Source organism: Oncorhynchus masou, chromosome 31, assembly GCF_036934945.1.
Source record: "Oncorhynchus masou masou isolate Uvic2021 chromosome 31, UVic_Omas_1.1, whole genome shotgun sequence".
Lineage (NCBI taxonomy): Eukaryota > Metazoa > Chordata > Actinopteri > Salmoniformes > Salmonidae > Oncorhynchus > Oncorhynchus masou.
In genome coordinates, this window is record NC_088242.1 from 69,184,928 (window position 1) to 69,197,885 (window position 12,958).

The 12,958-nt window shown below is 43.4% G+C and overlaps 1 protein-coding gene across 1 annotated transcript in view; it reads right to left on the bottom strand.

Annotated features, from left to right (window-relative positions):
• Nucleotides 1-12,958, bottom strand: part of LOC135524998 (protein piccolo-like) — a 115,296-nt gene that overhangs the window by 16,300 nt on the left and 86,038 nt on the right. Inside the window, 8 exon segments of the mRNA XM_064952792.1 lie at nt 406-477; nt 1,408-1,501; nt 3,665-3,691; nt 6,503-6,633; nt 7,931-7,990; nt 9,217-9,470; nt 9,602-9,669; nt 9,785-9,893. Coding sequence (XP_064808864.1) covers nt 406-477; nt 1,408-1,501; nt 3,665-3,691; nt 6,503-6,633; nt 7,931-7,990; nt 9,217-9,470; nt 9,602-9,669; nt 9,785-9,893 — 815 coding nt within the window.

The following is a 12,958-nucleotide window of genomic DNA, read 5'->3' on the forward strand; positions in this document are numbered from 1 at the left end:
AGAGAGAGATAAAGATTGAGAAAAACAGAGCCAGAGAGAGAGAGAGAGAGAGAGGGGTAGAGAGTAGGCATGTGTAAGCAAATACTTATACTGTAGATACATGAAAATACAGTAAATAGTTTCAGACATGGGGTTCTGTGATGTTGAAACATACCATCATGCTGCTTTATAAATAATTAGGCTCCTTGTCCATTTAGCAGAGGATCAATGGGATTCATTCTACAGACTGATAAAATGTCAAATGACCTGTGAATATAGTTTTATTGGGAAGGGTAGGCTGAAATTATAAGCCTCTGTTGGCTGGAGAACACTTAAAAACATCAGGAGACATTAGGGTAAAGGGACGACTCAAGTGAATGTATGTGACAGTCCAACCAGAGTGTGTCTGATTCTGGAGACACTCACCTCTCCCAGGAAGTCATTGGAGGAAGATTTGTCATAATCCCACACTGTCACCTCCAGAGTCTTCTTCTTCAGCTGAGAGAGAGTGGGATAGGAGGGAGGAGAGAGGGAGAGAGTGAGAGGGATGGGAGAAAATGGGGAATGGGAGATAATGATAGAGAGAGAGAGAGACATAGAGACAGAGAGAGATATATACTTAAATTTACAAATGCATTTAAACAAGTGCCAAGTACAACACCCACGCAGACCAATCTCATTCCACCAGCCTGTCAGGGGACTCTGTGATTGTGTGTTTGTGAGTGAGTGTGTGTGTGTGTGTGTGTGTATGAATACGTGTGTGTGTGTGTGTGTGTGTGTGTGTGTGTGTGTGTGTGTGTGTGTGTGTGTGTGTGTGTGTGTGTGTGTGTGTGTGTGTGTGTGTGTGTGCACGCTTGGCAGAGAAGTGAGTGAGTGAGTGAGTAAGTGAGTGAGTGAGTGAGTGAGTGAGTGAGTGGGTGATAGTGCAGCGTTTACAACCTCATTGGGCAGAATAGAGAAAAGAGTCTCAGAAGAGCCACTAGACTTGAGATGCTACTGTCCACTAAGAGAGAGCGCTGTAAGGATAGACTTCACTCATCTTAAGTGGTCCAAATTGCAGCCAAGGGCTACTGTTAGGTTGAATGAAGAAGTCTCTGTCTCTCTCTTTCTCTTGCTGGTGATTTGTATTCTGTAAGGGCTCAGAATGAGGGGTGGAGAGGGTTGTTAAACCTAGCCAGGAGAGTGGTGTTATGGGCTTCAGGGGATTGGTAATGGGTACCGAGGCTGCAGAGAGACTGTCAGAACATCCACAAGGATTCAGAGCTACCAATTCAACTTGAAATAAGACTAACCAAATAAATTCATTCAAAATAATGTTCAATGTGGATGTGTATGGATTTGTGTGTGACGGATGCGTTAGTAGGTGCTTTGTGTGTGTGTGTGTGTGCGTGCGTGTACGTGCGTGTGTGTGTGTGCGTGTGTTCCTACCTGTTCCAGGTGTATGTTCTTGTAGATGACGGTCTGGTTCCACTCTGGGTTCAGACTCCTCTGAACATACTTGGTCCTCCTCTTGTTCTCACCACTATGATGTCATAGCAAAGGAACACATTCAGTCTCAGATGTGGTCTTTGTTAATATGCTAATATGTCCACATTATTGTAGATTTTGCCAAATGACATTTGATGATAGATATAAAGATGATATAGCAGGATGTCAATAATTGAATATCTGATTCAATATAATTATATCATCATATATTGTACATGATGCCTTGCAAATGTTGGATGAGGGTCAAATGTAAACCACCGTTCAAATGTTTGGGGTCACATTGAAATGTCCTTGTTTTTGAAAGAACAGCACATTTCTTGTTCATTAAAATAACATCAAATTTATCAGAAATACAGTGTAGACATTGTTAATGTTGTAAATGACTATTGTAGCTGGAAACGGCAGATTTTGTATGGAATATCTACAGTGGCGTACAGAGGCCCATTATCAGCAACCATCACTCCTGTTCCAATGGCAAATTGTTTAGGCTAATCCAAGTTTATAATTTTAAAAGGCTAATTGATAATTAGAAAACACTTTTGCAATTATGTTAGCACAGCTGAAAATTGTTGTCCTAATTTAAGAAGCAATAAAACTTGCTTTCTTTAGACTAGTTGAGTATCTGGAGCGTCAGCATTTGTGGGTTCGATTACAGGCTCAAAATGGCCAGAAACAAATAACTTTCTTCTGAAACTCGTCAGTCTATTCTTGTTCTGAGAAATGAAGGCTATTCCATGCGAGAAATTGCCAAGAAACTGAAGATCTCGAACAATGGTGTGTACTACTCCCTTCACAGAATGAAAAAAGAGGATTGGGAGGCCCCGGTGCACAACTGAGCAAGAGGACAAGTACATTAGAGTGTCTAGTTTGAGAAACAGACGCCTCACAAGTCCTCAACTGGCAGCTTCATAAAAAGTACCCACAAAACACCCGTCTCAATGTCAACAGTGAAGAGGCAACTCCGGGATGCTGGCCTTCTAGGCAGAGTTCCTCTGTCCAGTGTCTGTGTTCTTTTTCCCATCTTAATCTTTTATTTTTATTGGCCAGTCTGAGATATGGATTTTCTTTGCGACTCTGTCTAGAGTCGCCTCTTCACTGTTGACCTTGTGACTGGTGTTGTGACTGGTGTTTTGCGGGTACTATTTAATGAACCTGCCAGTTGAGGACTTGTGAGGCGTCCGTTTCTCAAACTAGACACTCTAATGTATTCCCATTAAAAATCTGCCGTTTCCAGCTACAATTGTCATTTACAGCATTAACAATGTCTACACTGTATTTCTGATCCATTTGATACTATTTTAATGGACAAAAAATGTGCTTTTCTTTAAAAAACAATGACATTTCTAAGTGACCCCAAACCTTTGAACGGTAGTGTATAGACACACTGGCTAGACAGGATAACAACATGAAACAAGAATAAAGTCAAAGAAATAGTGATGTATGTATGTTTGTCTGGTTGAATCAATATTTGACTGTAAGGCACAGCTCCACTCCTGTAGCAGAGAGCATAAAGGTGAGGTGAAAAACACATCTGACTCATGAAATGATTTCACATTTCAACTTTGATTTCAACCCGGCAATGTTCTTGGCTACATCTGCACAATCAGATAATCACATTGCACATTGAAGCAGGGGGGGGGGAAACAGACTGAAAGCAGAGAGGCAGATAATTAGAGAGCCAGAGAAGGTAAGAAGGATAGAAAAAGAGGGAGGGAAGGAAAGTAGGAGACAGAGGGGCAGAGAAACAGAGACAGAATGCAAAGAAGGAGAGAGGCAGAGAAGGAGAGAAGCACAGAAGGAGAGAAGGAAGAGTGCAGAGAAGAAGAGAAGCACAGAAGGAAGAAAGCAGCCGAAGGATAGCAGCAGAGAAGGAAGAGAGCAGAGGATAGAAGCAGAGAAGAAGGAGAGCAGAGAAGGATAGCAGCAGAGAAGAAGGAGAGCAGAGAATGATAGCAGTAGAGAAGGAAGAGAGCAGAGAAGGATAGCAGCAGAGAAGAAGGAGAGCAGAGAAGGATAGAAGCAGAGAAGAAGAAAGCAGCGAAGGATAGCAGCAGAGAAGAAGAGAGCAGAGAAGGAGAGAAGGAAAAGAACAGAGAAGAAGAGAAACAGAGAAGGAAAATATTAGAGAAGGATAGAAGCAGATAAGAACAGAATCAGAGAAGAAGAGAAGGAGAGAAGCAGAGAAGCACTACACTACCTTGCGTTCTGGACTACCATGACTTGTCTGAGAGTCCAGGGGAGGGAGAGGAGGGTAGAGACAACAGACAACAAACAACAAGAACAGCAAAAAGAAAGAAGTCGTCAGAGAAACAGAGACATAAAGGGAAGGAGATAAAGAACGACAACATAGAAACATAAAGACATGGTTTATTTACTACTGTCTACTGTTTAAACACATATCAAGCAGTCCCTATATACTGAGCTAAAGGACAGTGTGTGTGTGTGTGTGTGTGTGCTGGCAGTTTCTATCCAATCAGGATACAGTCTCTGAATCTTTGATCCAATCCGAAATCAGGGTAGAGTCTCTGGCACTGTACTGTAAAATCCTATGAACATGGCTGATAGAGCCATTAGTAGAAAGCAGATAGTGTTATAGGTCAGATAAAGACTATCGATCTCTCTGCCTTTTCACAGGAAGAGAGAGATGGAGACAATGATGGGGCAGGGAAGGAGAGAGGGATACGCTAAGCTGATGCTGATAAACTGATAATCGCAGTCCCGTGGGAGGGTTGAACCTTACTACACTATCACATCAGAGCACTCAGAAAGAGAACACTGCAGCCAATCTAGAGACCACACACACACACACGCACGCATGCACACACACGCACAAACGCACGCGCACACACACACACACACACACACACACACACACACACACACACACACACACACACACACACACACACACACACACACACACACACACACACACACACACACACACACACACTATCAGCATTCTAGAGAATATCTTAGAGTAAATATAGAATGCTTTGATACAGTGACCAAACAGTGTTTCATATCAAGTTGTAGTATCTGTCCATGAGTACGTTTACATGCACCGTGTTCAAATCAAGGCTGTATCACCTCCGGTGATAGTCCAATAGGGCGGCACACAATTGGCCCAGCGTTGTCCGGGTTTGGCCGGGGTAGGCCCTCATTGTAAATAAGAATTTGTTCTTAAATGACTTTCCGAGTTAAATAAAGGTTCATAATTTGATATTAAATTGATTCGGAAAAGGGGTATACCTAGTTGGTTGTACAACTGAATGCATTCAACTGAAATGTGTCTTCCGCATTTAACCCAACCCCTCTGAATCAGAGAGGTGCTGCCTTAATCGACATCCACAGCGCCCAGGGAAGAGTGGGTTAACTGCCTTGCTCAGTGGCAGTAAAACAGATTTTTACCTTGTGAGCTCAGGGATTCAATCCAGCAACCTTTGCGGTTACTGGCCCAATGCTCTAACCACTAGGCTATGGCATTAATCAGATTATACAATAGTCATGTAAACACCTTACTCTGCTTCTCTTAATCGGCGTAAGGTCAAAATCTAAGTAAACATACACCGATTAAAACACCTGGTTTTCGGAGCAATCTTTTGAATTATTAGGACACCTTAATCGGCGTTCCAGTGGTGTATTTGATCTGCGCGTGTGCTAGCACCAGCCGAGAGCCTCCCTCTTTAGCATGTGTGAAGTGAGCTTGAATCAACTGAATGTATGTGTCTTAGAAGTAGTGTCCACAAACAGACTTCATATGTCCCAACTCAGAATCAAATATACTTCCCAAAAATAACTTGGTCACTGTGGTTGAACATTTATTTTGATTGCCGATTTTCTGCGGTTATCAGAGAGCCATCAGCTAGCCTGATGTAAACAGGGTCAATAGGGAAATCGTTCTTCTTGCAAAGCATGCAAATATTTGAATCAAATTATTATATTAATCTGACTAGCCACAATACCAATACACGTACACTCAATATGCCAACTGAGGCCAGTTAGAAGCCATGGAGATAAGAAATGAAAGTAGCCCACAGTTGGATGTGTCACTATCATGTTTTATGAACTCCTAGGCTTCTACTTACAATCAATCTTTCACAGAGAGCTCACAGTAAATCTAACACAGATTAATAAAGGCACATCATAGTAACAGTCGATACTCATTAGAGTACAGACAGAGGGAGAGAGAGAGAGAGAGAGAATGCAAGGCAGAGAGAGAGAGATGGAGAGAGAGAATGTAAGGCAGAAAGAGAGAGAGAATGCAAGGCAGAGAGAGCGAGAGAGAATGCAAGGCAGAGAGAGAGATAGAGAGAGAGAATGCAAGGCAGAGAGAGATAGAGAGAGAATGCAAGGCAGAGAGAGAGCGAGAGAATGCAAGGCAGAGAGAGAGAGAGAGAGAGAATGCAAGGCAAAGAGAATGCAAGGCAAGAGAGAGAGAATGCAAGGCAGAGAGAGAGAGATAATAAAGGAGAGAGAAGGATGCAAGGCAGAGAGAGAGAGAATGCAAGGCAGAGAGAGAGAATGCAAGGCAGAGAGAGATAATGCAAGGGAGAGAGAGAGGATGAAAGGCAGAGAGAGAGAGAATGCAAGGCATAGAGAGAGAATGCAAGGCAGAGAGAGAGAGAATGCAAGGCAGAGAGAGAGAATGCAAGGCAGAGAGAAAGATAGAGAGAGAGAATGCAAGGCAGAGAGAGAGAATGCAAGGCAGAGAGAAAGATAGAGAGAGAGAATGCAAGGCAGAGAGAGAGAGAATGCAAGGCAGAGAGAGAGATAATGCAAGGGAGAGAGAGAATGAAAGGCATAGAGAGAGAGAATGCAAGGCAGAGAGAGAGAGAATGCAAGGCAGAGAGAGAGATAATGCAAGGGAGAGAGAATGAAAGGCATAGAGAGAGAGAATGCAAGGCAGAGAGAGAGAGCGAGAGAATGCAAGGCAGAGAGAGAGAGAGAGAGAATGCAAGGCAGAGAGAGAGGGAGAGAGAGAGAGATAAAAATGCAGTCCAGAAGGAGTTAAAAGCATTGTGAAGTAGCTCACCCTCTCCCTGGTAGGAGGTAAACCTTGACAAAGGGGTCAGAGTATCTGTTGGGATCTCTCTGAGCCAGGTTCCTGGCCTGGAGCACATGCACTATCAGGTTCCCCAGGTTCCTGTCATAGTTGATCTGGAGCTGCAGGGGGCAGAGTGGACAGAGACAGACATGCAGTATGTTCAACTAGGTTCTACAGGCATGTAGACCAGTGTTTCTCAACACTAGACAACCTAATTCTGACTTATCATCAAACTCTTGACAGGTGGATCAATCAAGTGGAGGAATTCAGGAATATAAGGCACACTCTACAGACTCCAGACTGGAGGAGTCAGTAGCAAACAGAGTAGGTGTGAAACTGGGGTTTGCCAAGGGGGGACCAAGAACCAGTCAAATTGTATCACAAATAGCATTGCAAATTGGCTTAAACTTAGATGCATTGTATTGAAAAACTGTTTATTTGTAACTGCCCTAATTTATTGAAATAAACCCATTTGAATATTAACATTGGGAAAATATTCACATTAGATACACGTTTAGTGGTAACCCCCTACAAGGAATATATATATATTTTAAAGCTGATTTAGGTCTACTCTATTTCTACACAATTTAAAAGCTCTACAATTACATTAAAAAAAGAAGCAAAAATGACTTCAGCCATTCTCACCTTGGCTGCTGTAGCTTCATTTCACCTTAGTCGATAAAGGACGAACACATGCCATACAGCAATGACACCTCGATCAGAACGACAGCGTCAATGTGTATTGCTACACCAGAAGTACATTCATTTCCAATGGAACGCTGTGTTTGCCTTACAGCATTACATTGCAGAGGCTGTTGCAGTGCGTTCTGTGTTCCGCATACATTGGATTTATGAAATGTATGAATCAAACTGTATGCATAGACTTGACAGAAATAGTGGCAAAAGGTGACTGTTGAACTTTTGTTGCACACATATCCACTAAAATGTTGGATTACATAATGAACAACGTTTGACTGCAGAATTTATTACGCAGTATTGATGCTATGAGGCTGTCGGCCTGATAGCTGCTACACACTAGCTAAACACAGGGATTAAAAATTCTAGTTGAGTTTCCTGTCAACTCAACCAGCAGTTCCTTAGCCACCTTCCTGCTCTGCTTTCCACCTATCAATTGAGAGAGATTGCACTGTTCAGTGTTCCCTCACTGAAGCCATGCTCTCTATAATCCTAAAGACAGCCAGCCAATCACAGCCTTTGTGCCCACTCCAAGGTATCTGCATGGTAATAAAGCCAGCCACAATGACTTTCCTGAACAAAAGCATTGTCTTTTCTCTCCAATCTGAGCCATATTGACAGCTCTCTGATCCAATAAGAATAGAGGGGCACTAAGGGTGGCCAATCATATTTGAGGTGTGGCTGGTGCCCCCCTCTGGTGCTGCCCCTGAGCAGGCCTACCTGTATTTCTCCTGTTATAGGGTGAGGCTGAGACTTTAGCACCTGCACATCTGCTGCCGACTGAAAAACAAACACAAGCATCAATTATACACTCTGTTTATGCCGATATCAGTCTCACTGATACATGTTCACACACTCTACATTAACACACACACACACACACACACACACACACACACACACACACACACACACACACACACACACACACACACACACACACACACACACACACACACACACATACACACACACACACACACACACACACACACACACACACACACACACTGCTATGAGAAGCCCTGCTTATAGTGTGGCCTCTGGTCTGCCTGAAAAGTTCAGTTACTGTGTCTATCATATTATGGTTTTATTTAGCAGTAGGTTGGCTAGAGCCCCTGTGTAGGATAGTTATGGTCAGATGACATATCAAGGACCTGTCCTTGTCCTGGAGATGCTGAGTAGCGCTTTCTGAATGGACTCTATAAGACCCAGACGAAAACTTACTAGAAGAGGATTAACAAACCGGAAAAAATAATTCTGCACAGTCAGAGAAGGTTAATTCAGTATATTCAGTATATTACATAATCTACCTACCATAGAAAGTAGTTAATACATAGAAAGTAGAAAGTAGTTAATACAATGTGTATTTACACACTCACACTCACACCCATACATGCATCTCTCTCTTTCTATATCCCCTGTGTATTTATACCTGTGTTCTCTGTTTGTCCGTTGCCAGTTTGTCGAGTCAACCAGCATTTTTGTTCTCAGCTCCTGCTTTTTCCAGTCTCTCTTTTTCTCACCCTCCTGGTTTTGACCCTTGCCTGTCCTGACTCTGAGCCTGCCGACCTGCACCTTTGCCCCACCTCTGGACTATTGACCACTCTGCCTACCCTGACCTTGAGCCTGTCTGCTGTCCGGTACCGTTGCCCCACCTCTGGTTTACTGACCCCTGCCTGCCTTGATCTGTCTATTGCCTGCCCCTGTTCAATTATTAAACCATTGTTAATTCGACGTGTCCGCATCTGGGTTTTTAGCTTGATTCCTGATACCCTACACACATATACCATGCATGTTTCTCTATAATTAGCCTGTCATGTTTCTGTGATCCACAATGCAGCCACAGCAGTTGACCTTGACCTCTACCACACAAACAAATGTACACATGCACAGCATTTCGGAATTATTAATTATGAACTCACCAGCCATATGGATGTAATAACATACTCTACAGGGAGCTACGGGCTCTCAATGTCATAATGTACTACTAGTGAAGGCATTACCTTGGCGCTGTGGCGTTGTTTCTTGTTGATGGCTGGGGAGGCAGGCTGACCGGGGCTGGGGACGTCACTAGAGCTAGCCGATGCATTGCCTGAGTGTAACAGAGCTGAGCGGTCAAGGGCAGAGAGGACCCCTACTCCTCCTGGCACCCCCACCCCCATTCCTACCCCCATCCCAGGGGCCTGCTGTTGGGAAAACTTCTGCAGCTCTGCAGCCAGCTGCTTAGGGTCCACTCCTGGAGAACACTGCCTGTCACCTACACACACACAGACACACACACAGTAGCATTCACAATGAAGCGTTGTAAAGTTACATAAACATTATGATACATTATAACAACATAGTGCAAAAGTCATGATGAAGCATTATAACAATGTAGCGATGTACCAGGCTTCAGCTGGTCATTGTTCTCCAGGGCCTGGGGATGCTCAGGGTCAGACAGCATGTTCAGGTCACTGAGAGAGACAGACAGAAAGGTCAAATTTAGGTCTCATCTAAATTAAGTGGGGATAAGAGGAGAGAGGGATGAGAAAGGATAGAGAGCGATGAGGAATAAGATATTTGACTCACAGTCTCACACAGAGCTCAGTCTCTGCAGACGGCTGACCCATAATGCACTGCACCTCCTCGTAAGTCTTCCCCATCAGAGGAACCCCGTTCAACTCCAACACCTGCATTCCTACAGAGAGAGACAGAGAGCGAGAGAGCACTTTGACGCCAGTAAGATAACAAAACAACACATAACCCTTCATAATATCACATTTATCTCTGTTTGGTTTATGTATGTTTATGACACATGATTCAAGCTGCTATGGCACCACAGATTGATTCTCGATCCTGCAGTCAGGGTCTTGAGACATTCTCAGACTACAGACACCTTGGTCTCAATGCATCTCAGAACACAAAACACAACCCAAACAAGTTTAGCTCAGGGAGAAATGTCTTACTCCTTCTCAAGAGTAGGCGCTACGTCTTTTAAAAACACCACTGCCTTTCATTTCATTGACTAGAACAGTGGTTCCCAACGTTTTTTGTTTACTGTACCGACTACTTAATTTGGCTCAGCCCGGAGTACCCAATAAGTACCCCCATAGTGCATTTTACCAGTAACTGTGTGGTCTCATGGGTCTTCTTAAGTACCCCCTGTGGATAGGCCAAGTACCCCCAGGGGGTCCTAGTACCCCTGGTTGGGAACCACTAGACTAGAGTATATATTGTTCAGGTTTTGGTTCACACAGCAGACAAGACTCAGAGAGCATGACAGAGTATATAGCAGTAAGAGCTGTATGATGGATACTGAAAGGAAGAAAGTGCACAGTAAACTCAAACCCATGCCAGCATCGGTGCTGTGGCTGCACTTACACAAATGAAACCTTGTCTTCAGATAAGACTTTTGCTTACGAAGTAACTCGCCAGCTGCTGTGACAAAAAAAGATTTTATTAACATATCTCTCTCTTTGTATGTTAGAGAGTCAAGGCCACAGCAACATTTAGAATACTCTCTCTCTCTCTCTCTCTCTCTCTCTCTCTCACTCCGTCTCTCATTCCCCCACTCCTCATCTCTCCCTCTCTTTCTCTATTTATCTCTCTCTCTCTCCTCTCTGTCTCTCATCACCCCCCTCTCTCATTCTCTCTCTCTTTGCACCTGAGAGTACGTGTTCAGTTCCATGGTCTCTTTCAACTAAAGTCTGAACACAGAATTTGCATTAAGGTAATTTAGTCCTCTGAAGAGAGTCAGATAAAAGCACAACATAAGACCACAACAACACAATGGTCCTATGACTGCTTCCATTCCTAGGAGGGTTACTGTGTAATAGGGTGGCTGGTTGCCTAGTGGTTAGAGCGTTGTGCCATCAACCGAAAGGTTGCTGCTTCGAATACTCGAGCCGACAAGGTGAAAATCTGTGCACTTGAGCAAGACAATTAACCCACATTTGCTCCAGGGGTGCTGGACTACATGGCTGACCCTGTAAAACAACACATTTCACTGCACCTATCTGGTGTATGTGACAATAAACCATATAAATACAGTACCAGTCAAAAGTTTGGACACACCAACTCATTCCAGGGTTTTTCCTTATTTTGACTATTTTGTTTACATTGTAGAATAATAGTGAAGACATCAACATTATGAAAAAACACAAAGGATAATGAAGTAAGCAAATCAAAATATATTTTATATTTGAGATTCAAAGTAGCCACACTTTGCCTTGATGACAGCTTCAAATCAAATCAAAGTTTATTTGTCGCGTGCGCAGAATACAACAGGTTACAGTGAAATGCTTACTTACAGGCTCTAACCAATAGTGCAAAAAGGTATTAGGTGAACAATAGGTAAGTAAAGAAATAAAAACAACAGAAAAAAGACAGTGAAAAACAGTAGCGAGGCTGTAACAGTAGGGAGGCCATAACAGTAGGGAGGCTATAACAGTAGGGATGCTATATACAGAAGCAAGGCCATAACAGTAGGGAGGCTATAACAGTATGGAGGCTATAACAGTAGGGAGGCTATATACAGAAGCAAGGCCATAACAGTAGGGAGGCTATAACAGTAGGGAGGCTATATACAGAAGCAAGGCCATAACAGTAGGGAGGCTATAACAGTATGGAGGCTATAACAGTAGGGAGGCTATATACAGAAGCAAGGCCATAACAGTAGGGAGGCTATAACAGTAGGGAGGCTATATACAGAAGCAAGGCTATAACAGTAGGGAGGCTATATACAGAAGCAAGGCCATAACAGTAGGGAGGCTATAACAGTAGGGAGGCTATATACAGAAGCAAGGCCATAACAGTAGGGAGGCTATAACAGTAGGGAGGCTATATACAGAAGCAAGGCCATAACAGTAGGGAGGCTATATACAGAAGCAAGGCCATAACAGTAGGGAGGCTATATACAGAAGCAAGGCCATAACAGTAGGGAGGCTATAACAGTAGGGAGGCTGTATACAGAAGCAAGGCCATAACAGTAGGGAGGCTATATACAGAAGCAAGGCCATAACAGTAGGGAGGCTATAACAGTAGGGAGGCTGTAACAGTAGGGAGGCTATATACAGAAGCAAGGCCATAACAGTAGGGAGGCTATATACAGAAAAAAGGCCATAACAGTAGGGAGGCTATATACAGAAGCAAGGCCATAACAGTAGGGAGGCTATAACAGTAGGGAGGCTGTAACAGTAGGGAGGCTATATACAGAAGCAAGGCCATAACAGTAGGGAGGCTATATACAGAAGCAAGGCCATAACAGTAGGGAGGCTATATACAGAAGCAAGGCCATAACAGTAGGGAGGCTATAACAGTAGGGAGGCTGTATACAGAAGCAAGGCCATAACAGTAGGGAGGCTATATACAGAAGCAAGGCCATAACAGTAGGGAGGATATAACAGAAGGGAGGCTATATACAGAAGCAAGGCTATAACAGTAGCGAGGCTACATACACACACCGGTTAGTCAGGCTGATTGAGGTAGTATGTACATGTACATATTGTCACGTGCGCAGAATACAACAGGTTACAGTGAAATGCTTACTTACAGGCTCTAACCAATAGAGCAAAAAGGTATTAGGTGAACAATAGGTAAGTAAAGAAATAAAAACAACAGTAAAAGGACAGTGAAAAACAGTAGCGAGGCTGTAACAGCAGGGAGGCCATAACAGTAGGGAGGCTATAACAGTAGGGAGGCTATATAGAGAAGCAAGGCTATAACAGTAGTGAGGCTGTAACAGTAGGGAGGCTATATACAGAA